General features: G+C 42.6%; 1 protein-coding gene across 2 annotated transcripts in view; it reads right to left on the bottom strand.

Moving 5' to 3' along the window:
• Positions 1-11,622: 11,622 nt before the first annotated feature.
• LOC119407282 (sorting nexin-16) overlaps positions 11,623-26,192 on the bottom strand; it is a 29,870-nt gene continuing 15,300 nt past the window's right edge. Inside the window, exons 5-8 of one of the 2 annotated variants that reach the window (XM_037674179.2) lie at positions 24,077-24,146; positions 16,665-16,801; positions 15,004-15,117; positions 11,623-13,033 (exon numbers count right to left, since the gene is read on the bottom strand). In XM_037674179.2, coding sequence (XP_037530107.1) covers positions 12,946-13,033; positions 15,004-15,117; positions 16,665-16,801; positions 24,077-24,146 — 409 coding nt within the window. In that variant the 3' untranslated portion in view covers positions 11,623-12,945. The remainder of the gene's footprint in view (positions 13,034-15,003; positions 15,118-16,664; positions 16,802-24,076; positions 24,147-26,192) is intronic. The other variant, XM_037674189.2, reaches the window with a different exon arrangement.

The raw sequence follows: 26,192 nt of genomic DNA, 5'->3' as shown, positions 1-26,192 counted from the left end.
CAGCAGAGGTGAATAGGTTGGCCAAGGGGGCGAAGTAGGGGTGGATATAGCTTTACAATCACATTTCCTCGTGGTCATGGTGTTACTGTTATCAAGAGATACACATTTGGACCCTGTTCGCCTTTCCCGACGTAAACAGCACTCCAACTAAGCACCTTTTTTTTCCTGCTGGCCCCCACCTACGCGCTGCTTTGATCCAATGTTAAGCAGCATCCATAAAAACAAGACAAAAATTGCATGCCTCATCCACTTTTGTTCTCGAAAGGACCATCCATAGTCCAGACTACAGTATTTTATATCAGTGAGGCAGAAAATGGCCACCAACAGGTCGCTACAAATTCTGTCCATACTACGGGGTGTCCATATCAACGAGACATGACTGTATTACTGGGATGCAGAAAATGACATACCTTGTGCCCATCTTCAATATTTGAAGCTAATTTTTGCCCGACAAATTCTCTGTAGAAAAAGGTTGTTCAGAAATCCTGTACATCCTTTATGTTCAATCATGCAGTACAACTGCATGATTTTAACTCTATGCCGTTACGGTTGGTCTGATACTGCAGTGCACACTGTATCACAGTTATCCAGGGCCCTGCATTTCACTATCTCAAAAGTGCCATTTCTTTGGTGCAAAAAATATCTGGGATAATGTTCAAGATCACAGCAAGGATTACCACCTTAATGTGGTCACTATTTTATTGCGCATGAAGAGACAGGTACCAGTAGGTGCACATTAAGTTAAGCTAATTAAAATTATGAAGGAGTAATTGACAGTACAGTGGAAAGATTAGCATTATGGAATGCATATCTTCCGCTCTGTGTTACCACCGCACACTGCAGTTCAAGTGCTGCTGTTTATATCGTGTTAACAGCTGGCGAGGACTACATCGGTTTCAAGATTGGTTCCATTTAGCTTCATTTCACAATAAGGAAGAGTTCTGTTTAACCAAAGTTTGCAAGTGTGCATATAAGCATCCAAACAAAGTTCATGCCAGAGTTTCATTTGCCCACGAGTTCAATTTAGGCTAGCTTCATTTAAAGAAACCTCACCGTACTAGCACAACACAAGCAATGGAAAGAATGTAAGTTGCCAAATAAAAAACATGATGGCTTGCCCACAAATCTGATGCATGAACTGAAATGGGTGCACAAATGTGGTTCACTCTGAGCAAGCAAAGCGGACCTGAGAGGACCTGTGGCCTCTAGTAACACAATACAAACTGCTACTATGGCAAATACACACACTAGGTCTTAGAATTAAGAAAGTTAATTGTTACACCGTTCAAGCAAAAGTGTGCAATAATATATCTCAATTGTCATGCAGTATAATTATTTTGTGTAGAACACCTAGACAACAATACCAGCAATAATTTTCATTATAACAAAGTGATTTTTGTTATGTGACTCCTGTTACCTTAACATAATGTAATAGTCTTCAAAAATGCAGTTAGCTTTAAACAAGCAAAAAATTAATGAGTCATAACTGGACCAGGCAGCTTTGAGAAAAGCTTCTCGCAATGTCATTCCCGATGCTAGAGCATGCATACACCAGGAACAGGAGTGCTAGTAGCGACCTCGCAAGACAAATGTGTTCAACTACAATGAATTTCAGATGTGCTTGCATCGCACAACTCTTGGTAAGTAAAAAAAAAAATGATGGTCACATTCTGAATCAATGTGATCATCATTCTTTTATCAAGCATTTCAGCACCTTTCTCGCTCACTCCGTTGTTGCTATGCAGCTACTCAGTGCATGGGTCAATGCATCAGCATAACAGACAGCCGAGTGATCATGAGTGAGCAGCAAAATGTGCGACACTCTACTCACAAAATAACTGTCTGTTTGGTAATGTCACGACACACCTCTTGGGAACAAAACCAAAACTGGTTCCAGAAAAGCTGTTATAGTGAATTATTCAGTGCATTCCAAAGCTTGCCAGTATTTCTTGTAGGGACTCAAGAATTTTCACTTAAAAACAAATAATAGAATAAATAAATAAATAAAAAGTTCAAAGTGCGATGTCAATGTACACCATAGTTAATGGTGTACGCGAGCGTCATGTAAATTACAGGGCACTTGGGTTTACAACTAACTACACTTCTTTTGTCAATATTCACACACAATGTTGAAAATAATGCCTGCCACATTTAATGCTTCTCTGCTGTGACACATAAAGCCAGTATTTTTTATACTATTCATAGCAAAATCAAGTTTATCATAGGGACAAGATATAATGAACACGGTAGTCATTTATATAAGTGGCATACAGAAGTGAAGTGTAAAGTGTATTTCTCCGTAGTCTGGGCATGCTACCTGAAGGAAACACAGTGTGTCACTGCACATGCACACAGAAGTGGATGGAACGACCTCCAGATTCTTGGCTGCAGGCCTTTCATGCAATGAATGACATTCTCAAAATTGGTTCTCGAAAAACTTCTGTAAGCAGCTATGCTTAAAGCTCTTAAACTTCCAAGTCCAACTGTCACCATGAATATGGCTGGAGGAAGAATTCACAATGGAGACAAAAGAGAGAGAGAGAGGGAGAGAGCACGAAGGCACTTGCTAGCAACTGCAGGGTTTAATGCAAGTGTGCAATAAATATCTGCATATCCTGATTAAATGAATGCAAAACAAAAAAAAAACAGTTCCAGACAGATGGAAAGACAGATCATAAAGCCCATGCAAAGGAAACCACCTAGTGCCACCTTTAACAATAGATTTTTTTGCCTCGTCATTTTGGCATGTTTTTGTCTTTCATACCAACTATTGGATACTTGCAATACACATTACAGTTGCCAGTACATGGTGCAGCTGTGTCTTCTTTTGCTTTTATTTTGGCCATGAACAAAATCTATGTAATTTGTGGCAGTTAATTTGAATTAAGAAACATATTTCATGTCTCCACTAGACAAAATAAACATCTTGAATCTTGTGGTCCATTTTATCAGCCAAATTTGTTGGAATTCACCGTGCACTTGTGTCCATTCGATAATCCAGTTAAAACCTTAAAGGGTGCTGCAACCCTTCTTTAATACGGTAAGGAAATGTATACTCAGACCTCAATATAACGAACACGGATATAACGAATTGTTGGTTATAACGAAGTAATTGAAGAATAGCCTTGGTAATAGATACAGTGGTTCGAATATATGGTTATAACGAATTTTCGGATATAACGAAGTTATTTTCATGTCAAATGCGACTTCGTTATAATGAGGTTTAAATATAATTGATATGTAGATAGTGCTGCCAGATATATGCGAGCCACATATCATTCCACTGCATGCAGCAGAGAGCAGACAACCTCTCGGGAGAGATTGCTTGCTCTCTTCTGCAGCTTTAGAGGCCACCTTATTGTGCCCTGTCTATGCCATCATAGACCCATGCGACGTCTCATGAATGCCAGATTTCACAGTCATGATTAATCTTGACCAAATGCTCACACACGCATGCACACCTCTCCAGTCTTCTGACAGATGAAGAAAACCCACCCATTGTGTCGATTCCTTTGCTGCTCTTCGGCATATTTGTCGGACACAAACACTGAAAAGAGTTACCGTAAGTGCACAGCAGAAAGAAGCAGAAAAAGGCAACGCACTGTCGTCGGTGCACCCCAGTTGACAGGAAACATTGAGGAGGAATGGGGAATGTAAACATTGCGCCTTTTCTATCTCTGTTATTACTATGTCCACCAGGATGATTTCTATGGGATTATGTTGAGTGATCTGGTAGCGCGACACTAACAGAGACGAAGAAAGAACATACAAGGACAAGCGCTTGTCTGTGTATGTTCTTTCTTCATCTCTGTTAGTGTTGCGCTCTACCAAATCATGAAAATGGAACCACACCAACTCGCCCAAATGTCTACGAATCTACACTGTACTGAATGGAACGGCATTGTGCTGACTTCAGTGCACTCTCACTTGCGGAGGCTGGGTGTTGCAGGGCCCCTTTAATAAGGGTTGTGAAACAATAGAACAACAGCTGCAGTGCACTTGGACAAAGGCAGAGGGAAATGGTGGGACATAAATACATCTGTCTTCTAAACAGGTGGTCTCCTTCCTTAACGGTGAACCTATTTAATCCGGTTACCTTGCCATCAAGCTTTCTGGCACCAAGTATTTTAAACACGTCACTTGTCATGGTGCTTGCAGTTTCAACAGCTTGTACAGTACTCACAGAATGAAATGCAACATCACAATTTTAAGTGTAACAACTGGTATGTGTAATTTGCTTGAGACAGCTATATATATATCATTTCACTAATAATTTGGCCTCCAAGGTGATGTCGACTGCTATGTAAAGTGTATGAGCCAATATTACGCCACTGTGACATGAACTGAAGAAGTGGCAGCGAAAGTATACACATTATTTAACCCCAAGTTAACATTTTCTATTCCAAGAGCACTGTACAGCTTTGTAGTAGTAGTATAAACAAACACACACAATATAAATAATGAAAAATGGTACTCAGTTAACTAAACAAACTTATACAGCAATACTTGCTTACCCATTTCACAGAAAATACCAATACTGTCCAAAGTGGCTCCTTGGAATTGTATGACATTTCAAAACAACAATATTGAACTTTTTTGTTTCCCAACTAAAACTGCATATGCATGTCATAAAATTAAATGTGCGGGAAATTACCATATTAGCTCTACATCAACCATGATCGGCACAGCCACCACACACACAATGCACAACTGTGTGGTGGCTGAATTGAAACATCATGCACTTAACCCAATAAAACTTGCAAGATCTTGCAAGAAAGAAATGGAACTGCTCAACCTGCTCACATCACATTAGTTAGGCACTTTATTGATCAACAATGCAACAACAGCTTCCATTCTGCTCATCTCTGCTGGACATTTGCATGCCTTCACCCAAGGACCATCACATACAAACCCTTATCAAAAGGCGGCAACTTAGCAGAAAGTTACTTATGACACTGCATTTCACAAAGCACCATCGCAGTTCATACCCTCAAATGGCAGTACAATACATTCCCCAACGTAATGAAAGCTGGTTTCTAGAGAAGTATAAGCGTAAAATGCAGATGTTGTTCAAAACTCCTTCACATTGCACCTTTAGATAGAGCAGGTTATGTTAAAATATGCAAGGCACAAACCTGCAGCTGATGGTTGCTGCAGCAACACATTGTGGATATATCTGAAACATTCCATTGACATCCTTTTGGTAACAGCACACAGATATAGTAGCCAGCCTATTAATTGCTGTCCAACTTGGTGAATTTGAATAGATGTGTCAGCCAATTCAACTCCCTTATTTTTGTGATGTCATGGTGCAGGCAATTATGTTTGTAATGTAAGGGCACAGGTGCAGTGCAGTTTTGTGGGTGGAGCTTGTACTGCATCTTTAGGTTGTCACCAAATGTAGTGCTTATAAGAGGTAAGACACTGCATCAGTCAAAGTAGTGGCACTTTTTTTTTTATCAGGACAGCATTTGAATATTTATTTGTGCAAAAGTAAAAGTGTCTTGCAAAAAAAAAAGTGTTTACGAAATTTAATTTTTCCATAGAACACAGAAAAAATTGCAGTGTAAAAACTACTAGTGGTCCTTGAGAGACCTTGGAAAGGGCCTGCAGCGACCTGTTCTACAGACGTGCGATTGACATGCACTGTCCTCACATGAGCAGGCAAGAGGTGCGGCTTGGTAGATACAAGGGACCCATGCAATGCTGCATTTGTACCAACTGCAGTGACCGATAATGAAGCTAGATGTGCACCCCTGCCGAGCATGAATTTGCGAGTTTGATTTCGGGCAACTGCATTTTTATGAAGAGAAACACGAAATCATCTGTGTGCGGGTGTCCATGTTCAGAAGCCTTAGCTGATGAGCCCCCAACTATGCTGCATCTAGGCCCATGGCCTAGGTGCAGCTTTAGGGATCTAAAAAAAAAGCCCAGGCTATCTAGAGGGCCCAGGAAAGGGTGGAGCGTCGGAGTGTTCTGTCCTCTACGTGGGCGGGGCCAGTGGTTACAACGCCCCCCCCCCCCCCATTACGGGGTCCCGTCAGCAACTCCTAGGTAAAGTTCATTGTCTGTCTGTCCTCACATACTACGAATTAAGGAGTGTTTCATTCACAAGATAAAAAAAAAACTACATGCAACTATATTACATTGAATCAAAATATCACTGCTGTCAACTTGAGCATGCAAAAGTAACTTCGCTCATGGGTCTCTGAATCTTTAAAAATTCCTTACAACACAGTTCAGGCAACTGCCAGTAAAATATTTATGGCCATAGCATGGCATGTTTTTCTTTGGCCAATGATAGCTAAACACTTGTGAACTAGTTGTGCGCAGTACAAAGCTGTGATCACATAAGGCTCGTTAATAAGCCTCCAAGTAGTCTAAAATGACACTGTCCAAATGCTAGGAATAGAAATTTGCACCTGAAGTAACCATGCTTTTTTTACATTACTAAAGATGGAAATGTCAAACTTGAAGGCAATGATGAAAGCAATTATTTTAAAACTAGCATTCATTTTTATGTAGCTCTATCCAAATGCGATGGAACACCTCCAAGTGCCAACAGGCTTTTTTTTAATGTGCTAATTATTTCTAATAGTGAAGATGTATACAAGTTAACTGTAAACTACAATTATCACATTAGGCTATAGTTAACAGTGCATGTTAAAAAAAATTCTAAACGCCTATATCACAGACCCCCTCTGCTGCAAATGCTCGCTGTTTTTTATATGGATATTTCAAGCACTGACATATGTGCTATACTTATACTGAACAAAGCATATGCAAAATTTCACCAAGATACAATTTTAATTTAGAAAAAAGTTCGACTTATAAAAATCACCGTGTATTGCCACAAAAAAATTAACATGGTCATGCAAGGACATCCTTTTTTTTTTTAAACCATCTATTTCCTTTTGTTACGACAGTGAATGAGCAAGCTGTACCCAGCAGCAGCAGACACCTTTTTCTAGACACAGTGGTCGCCATTGCCTGTGTTGAATGGAAGGTGCTCAAATGTGACCAAAGTCGGATTTGCCGAACTACCATGACCTTTTGTGATGAGCTTTATTTACCTTGCAAAGTGTTCTTTTATCCTTTTACACCTGAAACTAGGATGTCGAAATGAAATTTCATCAAAATACAAGCCCCAATTTTCATAAAGTGACAAACACGTAATCACTTCAATTGCATCCTCTTAACACTTTCCTGTCCGCAGGAAAATAAGCAGTTTTTGGGTGGTCTAGTAAACAATTTTTTTACTGCTACACCAAATGCTTCATATTATAATGTAGAGTATCAATTTGTAGCAGAAGGATTGTGCTTTCTAATGGTATTATTTGCAAGCAAACATTTGTTAAGAATTTTTTGTAAAAAAATACTTAATGAAAATATTTGTAACAAAAACGAGAAAACTCCGTAAAAACATCGATGCTGCTTTGCACCAACGCAATCTAAAAAAAATTCCAAATATACATTTTAAAGAAGAAGGCTATATACAACATTACTGCAAATATGAACTTTCTATCTGTAAAAGGTAATTTTATACAAAAAAAAAATGTTAGCCATGGTGGCTATCGTGCCACCGCACAAAGCAGTTGCGTGATGCGGTGAAGCACAAGTGTGCGGAGAAAACGTTCGTTCTTTGTTCAACTTTCCGTTCTTGATAGCACAGTTTGCAGTTCCTGTATCTTTGTAGCTTCTGGGGCTTGTGCTGTTGATCCTTAGAGGCACTTGTAGCGGGAACAGCCGCAGGAGCCTTTGGATGTTGTTGCTCATCAAGTTCCGGGGCTACTTGACGCACTTTCACCATCCGTGCTAAAGTCTGATGAATCAAAGTCATCTCCCGAGTCTTCGCTGCTACCACCATCACGAAATTCTGATGCAGACTCATCGGAATCCGTTGAAATTCGCCGTTTCCGAAAGGCAGCTACGCGCGACGTCGACGCCATGTCGGAAACTACGAGCGCTCGTCAAGCGGCGCGATTAAAGGGCGCTTTAAAAATCCCCCCGCGGCGAAACAAGGAAACACAAAAGCGAAACTAGAAAAATAGTTATCCTTTTATGCGCTGGGTAGCGCTAGCTGTCCTTAAGCGCTCCGAACGCTATAAAATGTTTATTGAAACCATCAACAGCATACTGTTGATGAGTATAGGCGCGGACAGGAAAGTGTTAAACTACACATACCAACAAAACAATTTTTGCCCACTTCACATATACCACTTCTGTTGCCATTCAATGGTTCAGGTGTGGACATGCAGTATTGTGCAATGCAATATTGCACCCTGAAATCTCCAGGCACGTTAACTAGGTTTATTTTTCCTTATTTCCATTTAAATTTATGCCGACGGTACTATTAGTCTCCAAAAGGCTTACGTCCATTGCCAGAGTGCAAAAGGCTTACGTCCATTGACTGACACTGGGCTGCTCTATAAGCATAGAGGCTCAATAACAGTCTCTGGACAAGTTGCAAAATGTAATAAAACAAGGATGTGGTAGCACTGCTGCAAATTTCCATAGAGGTGACCAAGGTGGCTACCCCCATAGCTCAAGATACACAAGTGAGCTTTTAGGTAAATGAGGTGCAATAATGATAAAATCCATTAGCATTTACCTAAACAAACTAGCGTTTTCATCTGAAAAATATGTTTCAAGGAATGAGATATATAAAATAAAAAACTGATAACCAGCATATTTGTGTGGTTTACCCCTGCACACCTGTTACACCAAAGCTTGTTGCATTTTTTTTTACACCATAGTTCTCCATTTAAATAAGGCCACCCATTCTTCTAGACACAACCTGCATTGGTGGTTGATCTGCCACTGGAAGTTTGCGAGTGCAGTGACCATAAAGGGAAGTGCACTGGGTGCTAAAGAGGCAGACTGTACATATGGATGAAAACCAGTAGTTAAGACGAATGCGTGGATGAGTTAGTTCATACCGAGGAAAGAAAAAGAGCAAAATAAGACAACATGAAGGAAGGCAAGATGCACAGATACAGCGCTGTATTTGTGCGCCTTGTCCTCCTCGTACTTTATATCTTTGCACTGTTTTCTTTCCTCATTCAAACCAGTGGTTTCAGAACTAAGGTGGGTGTTGCAAAGGGGAAAGTATGATTGCTACTTCACAGGAGTTGGTCTCAACAGCATATAAGTGGCTAAAAAGGGAAGTGCATGCCCTACCTCTGAGTGCAGCTGCTGATGCAGGGATAAGGAAAAAAAAAATAATGTATGAACACCTGTTGATCCAAGAAATGTCTATTTCAAGAGACATAAATTCCAAAGGCCCATGGTGACACAGTGTTTCCCTCAAAAAGACCAACACTGTGAGCACTTTTACAACATGCTTAATGGATACTGTCAGGGCATCAAGCCGGACGTGAACCTAAAGCCCCCCCACCCTCCAGGAAAACAGCAGGAACCAAAACATTGTTTGTGTGCGTTGCAACTGAACCGGAACAACATTAAGATATTTTTCCTTTGCTTCTGAGCAAAATCCAAAGAAAAAAAATTAATTGTTTTAATTTCTGATTTACTCCATCCTCTGAAGCTTTCTGTCCATGCATCTGCTATGCTGGGAGGGAGGTACGAGTCAAATGCACTCATGAATGACTGAAGTTCGTGACTCAGTTTCCCCAACAATGAAAAATTACTGTGGCTGAAATCAAGATTCACTTCCCCGGCTAGTCGTCCCTGCAACACTTTTTGAATATGGTAAAAAAAAATGCTGCTGATCAGTAGTCGAGGCTCCTGAGAATATGAGAGCCAAATATTAAAACGCTGCACATGGCAGAAAATTTACATTTACAATTCAAAGACGGCTAGTGGTTGCTTGCTCTTCTCTCGGCAAATTACATCACTGATGGGCCCGGCAACACAGAGGGAAGGTTATGACCATTGGCCGATTTGATGATTGTCACATGCTCAAGGTCATGAAGCACGGACGTAGCTTCTTGCCCCTTTGCGATCCCCCTTCTGTGTAGCCTCTAGCGTGCTTGTTGGGACAAAAGAAGAGAAAAAGTACTTAAAGCAGGCGATGAATCCCTGTAACTCCACTCGTACTTGCAGGATTAAAAAAATTTGTGACAATCGATTCGTGAGGCAATAAGCTCCGAAAGTGAAGTCATTCGATGATTACTTGGAAAAGCGCTGCAGGGCCCCTTTAAGCAAACCATGCACAATTATTTTCCAAATCGGCATACGCTATTTTTACCTTATAGTTCAGAAGTTGAATTCCCACAAACACCATGCACCAGCAGTTTTCACAAGAGTATTGTGAATAATTTTTGGCTTGCTGGGTTTGCATATCAGCTGAGTGATGAACAAATAATGCAAGGTGTTCAATAAATTTGGGGTTTTGGTCAACCACTTAGATAACTATTTTCAGTGAACATGGTGTATGAGGCATAAAAAATAAGGGACAAACACTACAAGTTCTTAAGGTAGAAATATTCACCCTTTTCAGTGCACAGACAAAAAGAAAAGAAGAAGATTTTCAAGTGACAATTATTATGTCCTGTAAACGAATTTGTACCGGTTAAAACCATCATTTTTTACTCTGGAGATGAAGCAGGACATAACCATTTGTGTCGAAGCCGGACCAAAATGGAAACAAAGTTTTTTGATTCAATATCCTGGATGCTGTGTGCTCTGCAGTGCTCAGCCTTAAGGGCCACCCACATGTAACATACTTTCCTGAGAACTTTCAGCGGCAAGCACCGAGGCGCCGACACGGCAGCATGCCTTCGTTGTGTAGCCCACACATGCAACAAAAAATAGGCGGCCACCGCTGCGATGATTTCAGTGTTTTCGCGACTGGAAGTTGGATGCAGTCGAACCCTGATTGGGCCGCAGTCCCCACCTGTGTTCGCCGCTTCCGGCTGGCGGCTGGATGCCAGCTCAAATCAAGACCGGTTCGTTTGGCGGTGAGCGGCTCCATTTAGGCCACCGACCTTCAAGCAGTGGGCCGCCACTTTTTCGCCGGAAAATCGCTCCATGTGGGTGGGCCTTTAAAGGGCTCCTCACCAGGTTTGGGCATTCCAAACGAACAAGCACAGTGCATGGATCACACGATAGTGATTGTGAGTGCAAGGTATGGTACAACTATGTGACACAAAACAGCTGAAATTGCAAAGACAAAGTCGTGTTTCAAGAATCAAGGTCCCACACACAAACGCTCTTTGCAACACATACTACTTGCAACGTCGCTGACCATTACATGAGACTTTGGTTAATCATCCAATGTTTTTGAAAAGCGCAACGCTGCTAGTGATAATGTGCTGAAAAGCAAAACTAAAAGAGAAAAAATAAAAAGGAGAAAATGGGGCCCATCACATGAACGTGATGCAGACCCTGTGCTCAGGTACATGGGAGAATGCAGGGAAGGAACACTGCTTGTGTACGCTAGCCAAGGCAAAGTGGGAAAATTTCTGCCAAGTGGCATTTTGACTCCTTGTGGCATGGTAACAGGACAGTTCAATAACAAACCAATTTGAAAAATTATTTCAATAAAATGCTCCTTAGATGGCATGTTACAACTTGCTGTGTATGTAACCAGCCAAGCACAAATGAAATTCTGCATTGCCAAAGTTGACTGAGCACAATGAAAAACACGAAGCCATAATCTTCTCTTGTGTAGCACCTGGTATGTTGGCTAAATGTGCTTTAATATAACTGTGCCTTATTGAGCCGAGAAGAACAAACAATCTAATAATAGTACTCACTAACCATTTGGTTGGCACCATGTATTATGCTAAGAAGTAATGAAAACATGAAGAAAGAATAAGTAAAAAAATATAAAAAAAACCCCTAAATCCTTCATATCACATCTGAAGGGTGAAAGCAGGGAGGGGGGGGGGGTTGACAGAACCAATTCGATACTGCACAACACAAAATACTGTACACACAAAAATAACATGGGTAAATATATGGTCTCCTTTATCCATATATAGCTCTGTTTTTACAATGTCTATAACCTCTTCAATGCTACAGTCCAAAACGAGTAGAAGCATTTCTAAAGGTCTTAGGATCTGCTGAAGTACACATCTGTATGTTATTTCAGAACAGCAGAAGCACCGAATGTTATTAAAAAAGTGCCACTTTAGCCACTTTGAACACGATGAATGAATACAGCAATTCTCAAGTTTTAACCACCTGCTTCAGCAGCCGTGGTTCAAGACATTAGAGGGCACCACAAATTTTGTACACATGGTACTTCAGAAAACATGCAATCATGCAAAGTACAACTTCTTTTTTTTTTTTTGTGCACCATTTCAATATTTCAAAAATTCCACACATGGTATAGCTGGGTCAGAAATAAAACAATATGGCATTGGTATTGCACTTGTGTAAAAGTACTCCAGCATGTCATGAAAAGTCTCCATGAAACACCAATGACAGTTTAATATCCTAGGCACACATAAAAACAACAACTCATGTACCCCTGAGAAGAGCAGTCAATGCATACACAAGCAGCAGACACATTATAAACATGTCATGCAATGCATCCTGGCAATGGTGTAACGCTGCTTTCATTTTTCCAATAGGCTAAAAGAAGCCTCCCGTGTTGACACTAAAGGTGTGCTCTTCTGCTACTGATGGAACCATACCCAAGCTGACACCAAAAATACCAATACCATTATCTTCATATCTGCTCAAAAGCCAAGGATATCACTTTTACATGAATGCCTTTAATAAACAATGTTAAAAATGGCCATTGCCTGACCAGTGATATGCAGCAGCATAACATGTGCTGAAAAGCTCAGCATCAATACTTGTGCACTAAGCTCAGTTGCGTTACACATCATAGGAACATAACTTCCAAGACTGTCCCTCGTTTTCAGCATGTAGTCGATTCAGAAATTGGGCACAATAAAAAAAAAAGTAGCCCATGAGGATTATTTGCACAGTTAGTGCATTCCTTGCAGATTCTTGGCTTGTTAGTGAGGATCACCGAGCATCTCCACCACCAGTTTCAGATGTCATGGGACAACTTGCTGCTTCCTGATTGCCAGCCATTTCCTTGGAACCATCAGCCCTTCGAGAAGAGAAAAGAGAAGGCACTTTACACATGCAAAACATTTACAAAGCACTGTGCTGATTCTGGCATGACACGATGCTACAAAATGGCTTAAAATAAGGAGAAAAATCCTAGCTCAGGATAAGGTCACAACTGATAATGTATCATTAAACCTTTTTAAACACTCTTTGATCCACACTGGCAAGCATTTATTAATATAATTTTTCACTGATCTTAAAACTATTATGCTGCCATGATGGATGACAAAGGCAGCCTGTCCTTTTAATTAAGATAAGGATTCAGATAAGACAGAAATGCGACTTTTGTACATATGTCACATGAGAACACGAGAAATCGTTGAACAGGGAATGTCACAGGAGTCAATATTTCGACAAGAGGACTCGACGAAGACAAGTCCTCTTGTCGAAATGTTGGCTCCAGTGGCATTGTCAGTTCAATGATTTTTCATCACTTTAAGACTTATCTTCCGCTGAGGCTCACTCCAAGAGCAGGAAATTTGGTACTGGAAGTGCTCTGAATATGCCACTGGAATTCATTAAAACTGCTTACACAGTGCTACGTGAAGCTTGACACTGCTTTTGAGCATTACCACGTGAATTCACATATCCATGTGTTTGCAAATAGAAGCAGTCCCTGTATACACGACACCAAAGCCGGCACTCTGAACACAATACCTTACACAGTCAGGTTCTATGACAAGTAAGGATTGTTAAAGAAAGCCAATACCCAAGATCATGCTAACCAAGCAACTGGTACAGTCTTGCACTTTATTGACCTAATTATAATTTCTCTTCTCTATGTAAATTAACTCTGCAGTGACATGATTATTGAATACAACACCACGAAAATTTAGTTGAAACTGAACAGAAAACAGCATTTTTAATTGCCCTTGAAACTCAACAAACTATGCCCTTCACATGAAGCCTAAAACAAACTTGCTCAAAGAGGTAGTAACAAATGTGCAAGCCAGTGGCTGAGAAGAAAGCAAGAGGAGAAAGAAGGAAACAGAAAAGAAGAGCTGACCAGCACCCCATGAAGAGATTTTGAACAAGGGCACACCATGTCTCTGTTGGACATATACGCAACCACCATTTCTTGGAGATGGATCCATTAGGTGTGCATGCATCTCTCTCTTTCTCTCTCACATGTTTTCACACACACACTCACACCTAAATCTGCAACTACCTATTGCCAAACTCGAGTGATGCAGCTCAGGCCAAAGTCACAAAACTACGAGTATCTTACATAATAACATACAGCGAAGTCTAATGAGTCCTTCTGTTAGAACTGGCATATGGTTGTGCCTAAAAAAAAAGAGCCCCCTTCATCTTCAAAGGTGCGCTTAGTGAACACAAACGACACAAACAAAAAAGTACAGGACATAAGGCAACGAGCGCAACGAGCCCCCTTGATTGATTCTTTTTCTTTGCAATATATTATGGGGTTTACCATCCCAAAGCTCAGAGGCTGCAAGAAAAGCTGTAGTTTGGGTGACAGTCCGACATGCCACAGAGGTGCAGCTCAATATATAGGCATGCAACAGTTGAATACATTTAATACAAAATTTTCAAAGCAAAACGAGCAGTTTGATTACATATTTAGTTAGATCAAAAAAGCTCAAGTGTGAAACATTTATCATTGTAAGGAATGTGCCTCTTCCTGCTCGTAGCCAATGTCAATATTAAAAACATTTTTGAGGAGACCTGAAATAAGAATAGTGAGATGTGCTGCTAATTTATGACAAAAAGCACTTATAATAACTATCCTAGTGGAAACATGTGACAAAGAACTTAAAATGATAGAGATATACATAAGCACCACCTGTTCATTTTGGAATAACAGTTTTTCGAACATTACCTAGATGTTATATAGTTGTGCAGACAGAGACAATAACCAGCTGGTTCCAGCACATTTTTCAAGGAATTTGAAGTATGACTGTGCAGTGCTGGGGGTGCAAATGATCTTACATGGAGGACAGGGTGAGGTTGAGAGCGTGCAGACCAAAGGCATGCGATGATGGCAGCTGTGGCCGGTCTCTCGAGAGCTGTGCGTTGGCCCAGCTCGCCAGAGAACACTCCAGCCTGCACCACCGGGAGCAACATACACAGAAGCCCAAAGAAGAAAAGTGAAGGATGCAAATGAATAAGGCAAGCACACGGTCACACGTATGACAGAGGCGCAAGAGAGAAAGAAAAGATTCAAAAGCACTGCTGCCATAACAATCCTTTCAACAAAACAAAGCCACAGTGACAAAAGGCGGTACTGCTCACTTGTCTTTCCAGGCAATGTACAGAAGAGCCAGTACAGCCCTTGTCAGCCCAAGATAGACATAAGGTTCAACGAAAGTTTGACGTACACAGCTACAAGAAATTAGGCTACAAATCAATATACAACATGCACCCATAATGAGCTACAAACAGTTCCCATGTAATGAATTGTTGGCAGGTGGAAAAAGACGAGACTACAGTAAAACCTCGGTGATACGATCACGGCTCGTACGAATTTCGGGGTGATACGAATTTTTCTGTGGTCCCGGCGAAGGCCCATTAGCCTTTAATGTATTGAAGTACGGTTGTTGCGAACAAATTTGCACCCCGCGACGTTTGATACGAACGTACGCTAGCGCACAGGTATGAACAGATGCTGCCCGCGCTGTCCTGGTAGAAGCGGCAGTCACGCGCGGGCGTGGGCATGCGCGCTGCGCGACCATCAACGGTGAGTCGCTGCCTTTTAGTATGCGTGAACCTTGGAGGCCTTTATGCGCCTTCGCGTTTAGATTACAGATGACGTTGACATCGCCTTTTTTTTTTCAGCGCGCTGACGCGTGCTCCTGTGCTCGAGGCAGCAACGTCTCTGTACTGAGTTAACATGTGCCTGCCACGTCGATGCAAGCCACATGGCTTATGTCCCCGCAATCAGATGTTCTATAAAACAAGACTGAAACCTGGGCTGTGGGTCCGTCATGAAGTCTCATGAAACGTGGACGAAGACCCAAGAGACAAAGCGCACGGTCTTGGCGAAGGAGCTTGGCCGCTATCTATCGCGTGCGAAGCGCTTCTTAAGTCGTTTTTGCCGCAGTACTCTCCTGTCATGCACAAAAGCGCAGTAAGATTAGGAAGGGGCTACTAGCGTTCACGGGGCACAACACATCTGGTTCAATATTTACACACGCGCACATGCACCATATATTTACGAGTGCAAGTATGATAGTTGACGTCTAAAAACTTTACTGGCAGCCATTCATAGCTGCTCATGACGTCGCTGTGACCCTGAGAAACACTAAATCAAAACGTATGCCAACTTTCTTTTGTCATGCATACTAATTGTCCATGTTTTCTCGTGATACGAATTTCGGATGATACGAATATTTTTGGTAACCCCGCGAGATTCGTATCACCGAGGTTTTACTGTACTTTCTTACGGATGTTGACCACATGGGCATCCTTCACCCTAAAAAAAATGTTATCTTGCTTTCACATTTAAGATAGTGAAAAAGTAGTGCTACCAAAGTACTACTGTATGGCAGCATTTCCGCTTCATACCAATAAAGCAGAGGGTGGCACCATGCCAAAGCACAATGGCCAGTCAAACTAAACTTCATCAATGTAAAGCTGGCACCTGCCCTTACTTGAGTGCCTTGACAAGGACCCCGTGTTGAAGCCGCAGAGAGTCCAACTCTGAACGAAGCACTTCTATCTCGGCATCACGTTCCCGCAACTGCTGGTTCAGTCGGTACACTTGCTCTTCCAAGTTTTCACACAATGCCTGCATAGATAGTATAAAGAATGTAATGCCCCCCATAAAACCATAGCGAAAAATGTGTGATTCATGAAATCAGGCATTATGGGCAATGTCATGCTGACAGTTTTTTTTTTTTCCCAAACCAATTGAATGCTTGTGTCATACAGACATTTTGAAGGGGGCATTATACTGCTATACAGGTGGCTTCATTGAACACCGAGACAATTGAACCGAGTAGAAAAAAAACTCACCTGTGCCGAGCAAGCACAGTTTCGTCTCTAGTGTGTTTACACTAGAACACAATACACAATGCATTAAAAATAAAGCAAGAAATCATTATGCCAGTATAAATGATTTATTTTCATACATATTCGAAAATGTGGCATCTACGCCATCACAAAAGTAATGAAGCCACCAACCAGACTTACAGTGGCAATTCTTGTCAGAAAAATGTGACCACAACGGGACTAAAAAGTTTATATCAATTCCATAAACATCAAAAACATTCATAAGCATTGAAAATTCACCTTGTGACGTATTTAAATTTATTGATAGGGCTGTTAATTTTGAAATCCCAAACAGTTTTGGACAAAGGGTTAGCCAGGGGAACGTGCAGTTAGATTACTGAGGCATCATAATAGTCACTGGGTTTCTAATAGCAATAACACAGCGCCTTTGAGCTCGAACGGGTTAAGAGCATTCAAAGCCATAGGCTTGATAACCACTGAGGTGTGCCCATGTGGCACTGATATTAGATCATTACCAACTTGTGTAAACAGTTAAATTGTCACCCCAGTGAACAGCAACTGTGAAAGCTGGTTCTAAATGTTAAATTGAGATATTAACCGCGTTTACTCTGTCAACATCACTGAAAGCATGCCAGACTGAAAAAGGATTAACTCTGACTTAATATAAAAATTATTAAAACATATAATTATTAAAAGTTATGCAGGTGGCATCTTCACTGGCACAAATGAGGGGAGGCTGACCCGTTCACTGATCCCATACATCTGTAAACACCCGGTAAGGGGGCCGTGGTTTATGTTGCATGCCAATGTGTCACGATGGATAAATCAGAATTCCATTCTTTTCCCCCAACTTTGCTCACCGAGCCAGTGTTGTCCCATTGTCCAGGTCAAAACTGTGGCCTGTCGTCCATCAGTGTTCAAAAAGTTCCGTCTTGGAACACGTTGCAAGGGTGGCCTTGGTGGCCTCGTCAACATCCCCTTTATGTTCTTTAAGTCTCGTTGCCCTTTTTCTGGTCGTTTCGCCTACGTAAGTTGCATCACAATCACCGCACCGTACTTTGTAGCCCCACTCTGATCGTCTGCAGGGGTGCAGTCTTTCGGTGTCACGAACACATGCCCCAATGTATAAGGGGGTTTAAAAATGGTTTGTATGCCCAGTGGACGCAAAGCTCTCCTGACAGAATCTGACACACCCTGGAGATAGGGAATAGACACAACGGACACTGCCTTTGCTCGTGACTAACTCTCTCTTCCCCTCTGCATTACTCTCTCCTCCGCTCTGCATTTGCTTCTCAGCATCGTTAATAAACGTCCTAGAATAATGGCGACGTCCCAATCCATCAACCACCTTTTCGACTTCTTGTAGCCGCAAATACTCACTAGAGCACACTGCGTCACAATGTGATAAAGAACTTCTTCATTCATGTGGCCAATGCCACTTGAAGAATACCATCTCCTTGAAGCTTGCATAATCCATGTTTATAGGAAGAGGCAAGAATTAATGGGCAATTACCATCTATGAACTGAAGTACTGCCAGCAGTCAAACACAATTCAGACAGTTCCAAGTTTTCTTGGCAGGAGGAGGCCATCATACGTGACAACCCTGAGAAGTCAATTATGACCATTTCTGAGCACTTTCAGGTGGCAGAGTCAACAGGCATCGTTTCTGCTCAAAATGCCATTAGGCACCAATAATATGTAATGGATTCGCTCGCTCCCACAGCCTCTGTGTGACTGAACAGTTGTTGGTTGTGAGTCCGTATTTACTTGAATCTAGGCCGCCCTCGATTGCAGGCTGATCCCCGAAATTCGCAAGGCCAGAAAAAAAAAAAACTTACGACGAATGCAGGCCGAATTAAAAAAAGAAAACACACAGCTGGTGTGTTTTATTGGAAAACCCAGCATTTTTATTGCACAAGCGCACACCCCGTGGGCACGTACTACGAAGAACATTTATTCGCCGTTGTCCACAACATCGCTGTTCTCTTTGTCGCTAAGTTCATCCCAGAGGGCATCGTCCTCGCTTCCGTCCATTGCGTTAGATATAATTCAGGCGAAGGCCAGGGACATTGCCTTCGTGAAGGGTGTCGCACGAGCCAATTTTAAAGCAAGCAGGGGCTGGGCAACGCGCTTCATGAAATGGTTCGGGTTTAGCCTGAGACGACAGACCTCCATGTGTCAGAAGCTGCCCACTGACTTCGAGAAGAAGCTTGTCAAGTTTCAGCGATACGTGATGGACAAACGGTGGGAAAAGGGCTACCAACTGGGGCAAATTGCAAATGCTGACCAGACCCCGGTGTGCTTCGACATGCCAATGGCATACACCGCATAAACCGTGAACAAAAAGGTTGCGAAGGAAGTCAAGCTTAGGACAGCGGGCTACGAAAAGCAACGAACAACAGTAATGTTGTGCTGCACTGCTGATGGACGAAAGCTTACCCCATAGATAATTTTTGAAGCGCAAAACTGTACCAGCTGGCAAAAAGTTCCCCAGAAATGTTGTCGTGCGCGTTCATGACAAAAGTTGGATGTCCAGCGGCTTGATGGAGGACTGGGTGAAAACAGTTTGGGAACGCTGTCCGGGGGCCGTGTTGTGCAAGCAGGGGCCACGTTGTGCAAGCAGCACGCCGAACTCGTGCTGCGCTTGCAGGTTTGATGTTTTCTCCACGAGAACGACCTTTCACTTAAAGGCCACGCTGTAGTGGCACCGCTTGGTTGGTGCCATTCGCTTCTGAAGCACAGTTGGTGCAGGCGTTTCGCGAGCACGTGTTTAAGGCACGACTACACTGCATGATCGCTTCCAGAAAACTGACCAACTCTGTGCTCGCGCCTCTGCCACATCCCATCACGCGACATGAGGAGAGAGGGTGTCAAAGTGTGTGGCATTCGCCGATGTGAAATCTCACCGGCTCGACAACCCTAGCTGCATGAACGTGGGATTGCCAGATTTCGGAACAATGGACAGTACAAAGCAGACGACGTGGTCGGCCTGAGTAGCCATGGGGACCACCACTCTGCCGCTGAGCCTGAGCGACCTTGTTACCATGCAGCTAACGTAGGATGTCGCGAAAATGAGCCTTGGACACGCATGCAGAGCTGTTTGCATACGGTAGCCTGAGATCGGCACGTGGTGAGCCGCCTGCAGCTAGCGTGGCCAGGCCTTTAGGTAGGTGGCGGCTGCGGTCAAATCACCGTACTCGAATCTAAGCCAACCCCCTCACTTTCGCACATTGCTTTTTATAAAAAAAAAAAGAAAACACATTGGCTAAGATTTGAGTAAATACGGTATACAGTGTGCCCCAGCTATTACAGCCGCAGTTTAAAAGAATGCTGGCGCGACCAATGCACGTTGCTAACTATTGCATGGAGTAATTCCCACTATTTTTTGTGTTCTGCGTAATTGTTTAATAAGGTAAAACTGAATTATCAACTTTTGAAGCAACAAAGCTGGGCAAAAAAAATTCCAATGAGAAACTTGTAGGCTGGTTTGCAAGATGTTCGATTAAACAGTTTGTAACTTTTGATCTATTAAAGGGGTGGTGTCACCAAATTTTCAGGCTATAAAAAGCCTGCTGTAGGCTTCCTCTGTATGCAAGGTCACTCAGCACAAAGTGTTGGACATAGCAAACATTTAGAACATATTTTAAATTTGCTTCCAAAGTGTGCCTAAATGCTCGTTCTCGTGATTGAGACCCATAGCTAGCGCGACTGACACCGACCTCACTGCCTAGGAAGCGTAATGAAAAAGTTTTAGTGACGTCAGACCCTGTTAGAGTGAAGTGCCCACAGCACCGCTGCACCGGGCAAGCCAAGAGAGCATCGGCTGCGAACCTACACTCAATTGTTTTTCTCAGCGTGTTGCCGAACTAGCCAAGCTTGCTGGCATTTTGCGAAGTGTTTCACAACCTCTCGGGAACCTGTTAGTTTGTTTGCATACTTTTTTGTGTTAGCATACTAGATTACCGTAGCCGTAAACGTGAGAGGTCGGATAAGTGGAGTCACTGGTTATGGTATGATTAATTTTATTCAGGTCCTGAAGCCACCTGGTGTATTAAAGTTCTCTGCTGGTGTAAATTCTCAGCAGTGGCGTAAACCTGAATTCATTGCTTTTTTAAACATTTCTTCACCATGGTCACTCAGCGAAGACAAAGAAATGCACCTATAATTGCGGTTTCACAAAACGTCATGTCGATACCTTCGTCTGGTAACCCAGTATTATACAAACACCTCTGTGTATACTGGAATACAGTACACGCTAATATTCTCTATCAGAGAATTTTAGCGAGTGTTACAGGCATCTAGATGGTCGCTCGTGCGTGCATGCAAGAGCAGATGATGCAGCCCTGCGTGCGTCACAGCTTTGTGGGCACACGTGTACAAGCTCCCTACACAGTGATATCACCGTTCAGTACAATTCGGCGCCCAGAAGCCAAAACCGAAAGTCGTTCATATAAATAAGGCAACATTACATAAATTAGCAAGAACAAATTACTCTTGGAGTATGTATCATGCTTCCTGTGGCTGTTGAGAAACGTTTGAAACAAAGAACATGCAAGCCACAAATTTGATGCCACTGCACCTGTATTAGTGTTTTCCTGCTTCCTGCAGATGCCCACGAAATACAAAAAAAGCGACATGACATGCCTGCTTGCACACCGTATTGCAGTGCTCCGTTCAGCCAGCAAACAACAATAGCGTTCGGCCAAAGCGTGCTGTGGCTTAGAAGGCTATAGAACAGCGACGATGGTGGCAGCAAATGAGATAACCAGCCTGTTGCTTGTAGCAGCACAAGCGATAACTGCTGCGACTGCTTATCATTGCCATGAACTGCCACGAGGGAAGCATATCATTTGTACACAGAAAGGTCAGGAAGCACTGCCATATGGTGCACAAGCGGGCATGTCACGTGGTATTTTTTTTGTATTTTGCGGGTATTTGCAATAAGCGGGAAAGCACGAATACTTAATAGATAAAAAATTTGAAAGTGTCTAATCCGGCATTTTGCCAACCGATCAACCTTCCAATTGAAATTTTGCCCAGCTTCGTTGCTTTAGAGGTTATTTAATTAATCTTGCCTAATTAAGCAATTAAGCCGAACACAAAAAATAGTTTCACTTACTGCATGCCATAGTGAGCAACATGCATTTGGTCACATCATCATAAAATGCGTCAGCATACTTTTAAACTCTGGATAAAGTTAACTGTATATATGCTGTGCTGTGTTGTGGGGGCGTTGTTTGTAAAAGAGAGTAACAGCCACACAATGCTGAAATCTCACTAATGGCCAATATTCTGGAAGCACCACCCAACATTAACAAATACCACCTGACCAAGCATGCATATGGAGGCTGAGGAATGTTGGAAAACAATAAGAGAAACAATGTAAAAAGTTTTGAATGAATATTGACATGTGTACCTGCTTTTCTTTTTTTCGGTGTCATCCAGTACATGAACACAGGCCCTCCTGTGTTCCTGTATCGGACGCACCTGACAAAATGAGATATTGATTTCATGTGGGAAAACACTGCACACTGAGGCATTTGAGGAGTCAAAATGACGCCTGCAGTCATCACTGGTTTTATCGCATTCTGACGAAGAAGCCAAAACCGAAATTCACACTGATGCAAACAGCGAAAGAGTTGGCCCCATGCTTGTACTAGAGGACACAGGGACTTGAAAGGATCATTGCTTAAGCTAGCCGGTTGCTATAGAAAGCTGAAGTCAACTACTTCACAATAAAAAAAGAATGCCCAGCCATTGTTTGGGTTACATCAACGTTTTGGCCTTACCTATACAGCAGACGTTTCAAAGGGTAAAAAACACCATAATGCCTCACACGGTGGAGTCTCAGCCTCCAGGAATACAACTTCAGTGTGGTGTACAAGTCTGGAGAGAAGCATTCCAATGCAGACTACTGCTCTTGCACTCCCATTGATCTGCCGATGCAATGTGACCAAGATAAAGACAAACTTTTGGGTACTGTAAGCGTAGACAACTTTGCAGAGCAGCAGTGGATGGACCAAGAACCACGAAGCCATGTGGAGTATTTACATGGCAAGACTGGTGTTGCCTCTATGGTCTGTATTTGTTTTATTTGCAAAATGACCTCCTCATCAAGAACATCTCGCCTGTCCAGCCCAGCAAGTACCTTCTCGTTGTGCCCTTGGCGCTATGTCCAGAGATTATGATGCAACCACTGGGCACCTCGGTTCCTTGTGTGTGGTAGCAAAGATTCAAAAGAAGCATGACTTGCCACACCTGGATGCACAGAACGTTGAACGAGAAGTCTCCACTGTGTCCCGCTTTCTCGCAGCTGTCCCGAACTTTCAAAGCACTGCGCGAGACAGTGTCATAGCTTGGCGCCACCCCGCGCAGCAAGTGCACAACTCGATAGCGGAACAATGGGAGCGCAAGCCATTCACCTGGCAGCTTGCTAGAGGAGGCATTGATACCACTCCCCTGTTCTCAAAACTTGTCCCCGAGACCTGCTCAGCCCCCTCCCAGTCAACCGTGGGCATGTGCAACTGCTCACAAAAAAAGCGGGGCTTCGGCACTGGTGAGATTTAGTCTATATTTTTCTGTTTTGGCTTGCCCCCTCAATTTGTAAGGCCCTTTGAAAGAAGTCCAGATTGAGATCTTCATGGGATTCTTGACTGGTGTGTTGCATAACAAAATTGGTGCCAAAACTTTGTTCTTGAGAACTATCTTAATGCCTCATGAATACAAAGAAAGAAAGCTTGAAGCAGTTTATATTATGAAAGTTCAAATAATTTTTTCCAGCCACAGAAAACCTGAATTAAGAAGCTTTCACTGTACAACAGACTGGATATAACCTCTTTTTCAGGAAATATGAATACAAGTATGCAGTGTTTAACCCTACCAAAATGCAAACTCAAGCTTGCGCACATTTCATGCAAATGCTACATAAGAAAACAAAAATGCTGCAAATACTTGCACGGTGCTTCTATGGGTTTTGAGAAATCTGATAACTAACCTACAAGGTAACATGTGTGTGTAGTGCTATCTTATAAACAATAAAATCTCACAAACCCTGCTTTCTTCTATGGTGTCTAATGGCTCAGGAGGATCATCCAAGCAGAAGAACTCTCTAACCGGTGGACTGAAAGGAAACAAAGCACAATGCACAGACATAATATATGTAAAAAATCTGGAGAATGCTTGTACATTGCCCTTTTCAGTAAAGTATTACAGCTTCTATAAATTTATTACATAGATATTGATAAGTAATAAAATGTGCAATTCTGGTGCTAGAAGATACTAACACACACAAGATGCCAAACTAGACAAAAAATGAATGTTAACCCCTAGAGGGTTTTCGCCGTACATGTACGGCAGAAGCTTCCTGGTAACAAAGGGTTTTCGTCGTACATGTACGGCATAGCGTTTATTTTTAAAACGTGCGCCTTTTTCGATTATTTCTTTTGCTTCGCTTGTGCTGCCACACTTCGGCAATAGGTGGAATTTTTTTCATGCGCCAATATCTCTCCGTTGTATTTTTGTATTGCTTCCCAAAATGGCGCGCCGGCTATCACTCGCCCATCCGAGCGCATTTGCGGTGTCGCTGGTTTAAAGTGCGCGCCTTTTTCTATCATTTCTCTAGCTTTGCATGTGCTGCCACGCTTTGGGAATACGTGGAATCTTTTTCATGCGCCGATGTCTCTTCGTTGTTGCTTTTTTTATGCTTCGCAAAACGGCGCGCCGCGCGCCGGCTATCGCTTGCGCAAACGAGCGTGCCCACAGCGCGGTTGGTTTCAAAAGCGCGCCTTCTTCGATCATTTCTCTTGCTTGAAATGTGCTGCCACTCTTCGGGAATACGTGAAATATTTTTAATGCGGCGATGTCTCTCCGTCATTTTTTTTTTTCCTTTCCAAACAGGCGCGGCGGCTTTCATTGCGCATCAGAACGCGCGCACGCGGTCAGGCTGGTTTCGGTTTCGTCCTTTGGGCGGTTGTCGCTTCTTGCGCCCGCGAAGCTGATGGCTGTTTGGTTTCTAATCTCTCAAAGGGTGACCGCTTGTTACTCTCTCGTTTATTGCTCCCCGCGCGATTACATCTGTTTCCGTGCGGCGCTAAATTGCATAAACCACGCCGCCGTGATTCCGTTTCCTGTTTTGGGGTCTCGGAAAAACTAACTACGTCTTGTTGGCGATAAGACGAAGGATTACTGTAGCCTCTTCACTCGTTTTGCTTTCCGGACGGGCGCACAACCATAGAGTTTTCTTCCGTGTGCTCCCTGACGCAGTTCGCTTACGCTATGGAAGCGCGCACCGGTTGCTCTGCTGCTGGTGGGTCGAGCAGCGATTCTTCCGATGCGGACTATTCCCCAAGTGCCGAATCAGAATCTGATTCATTGGATTTCAGTTTGTTAGAGCAGGATTTTTTGACGAGTTCAGACTCCGACGACGATCAAGGAGCGACATCTGAAAAGGGTGCGCAACGAGCCATGCTTCAAAGACTATCACACGCTGGAAAGTTTTTAGTGTTACAACACGAACATTTTTAACTGGAAAAGTACTCTGGTGCGCTTATTTTTGTATGTCTGTGAGCTATGTTTAATACAATGCATAATTTTTATTTATAAAAAACAGTTAAGGTTCTTTTTTTAGGATTTTGCTTGATTTTACTACGAATAAACCATGTGTATGTAACAACAAAAATGATTTTTTTGTCACTTTACGGTCACGAAAAAAAACTTAAGACTATTTTTTTCTTAAAGGGACACTAAAGGCAAATAACAATTTATGTCAGAGTGAAAGCCCAATGTATGACAACTTCTAAAACGGCAATGTTATCAACAGCAGTGCTCTACTTACCGAGAAATTAAGCTAAATGTATCACATGATGAGCGCCACGAGTGGGACATTTTCGAAGTGATCCCGATGACATATGGAAGTCGGCCTACAATAAATCACTAGTAATCAAACTAGCAGCAGTAAAAAAAGAACATTCCGAGCATCAAAAGACGTAATAAAATGCTGTTTGTTCGTTTCCGCTTGATTCATGGAAAACGAAACCTCCGTGGCGTTGCCATGGGGAACGGCGCGCGTGGTTCAAAGGTTCCGTTTTCGCCGAACTGCGCCTCGCCCGTCTCAGTGGTAGTTTCGGGATCACGTACTGCCGTGCGTGTTTTGCGCGCTCGTGAAAGT

Source organism: Rhipicephalus sanguineus, chromosome 1 (assembly GCF_013339695.2).
Source record: "Rhipicephalus sanguineus isolate Rsan-2018 chromosome 1, BIME_Rsan_1.4, whole genome shotgun sequence".
NCBI lineage: Eukaryota > Metazoa > Arthropoda > Arachnida > Ixodida > Ixodidae > Rhipicephalus > Rhipicephalus sanguineus.
The sequence above is the reverse complement of the archived record's forward strand: the minus strand, read 5'-3'. Positions and strand labels throughout refer to the sequence as shown.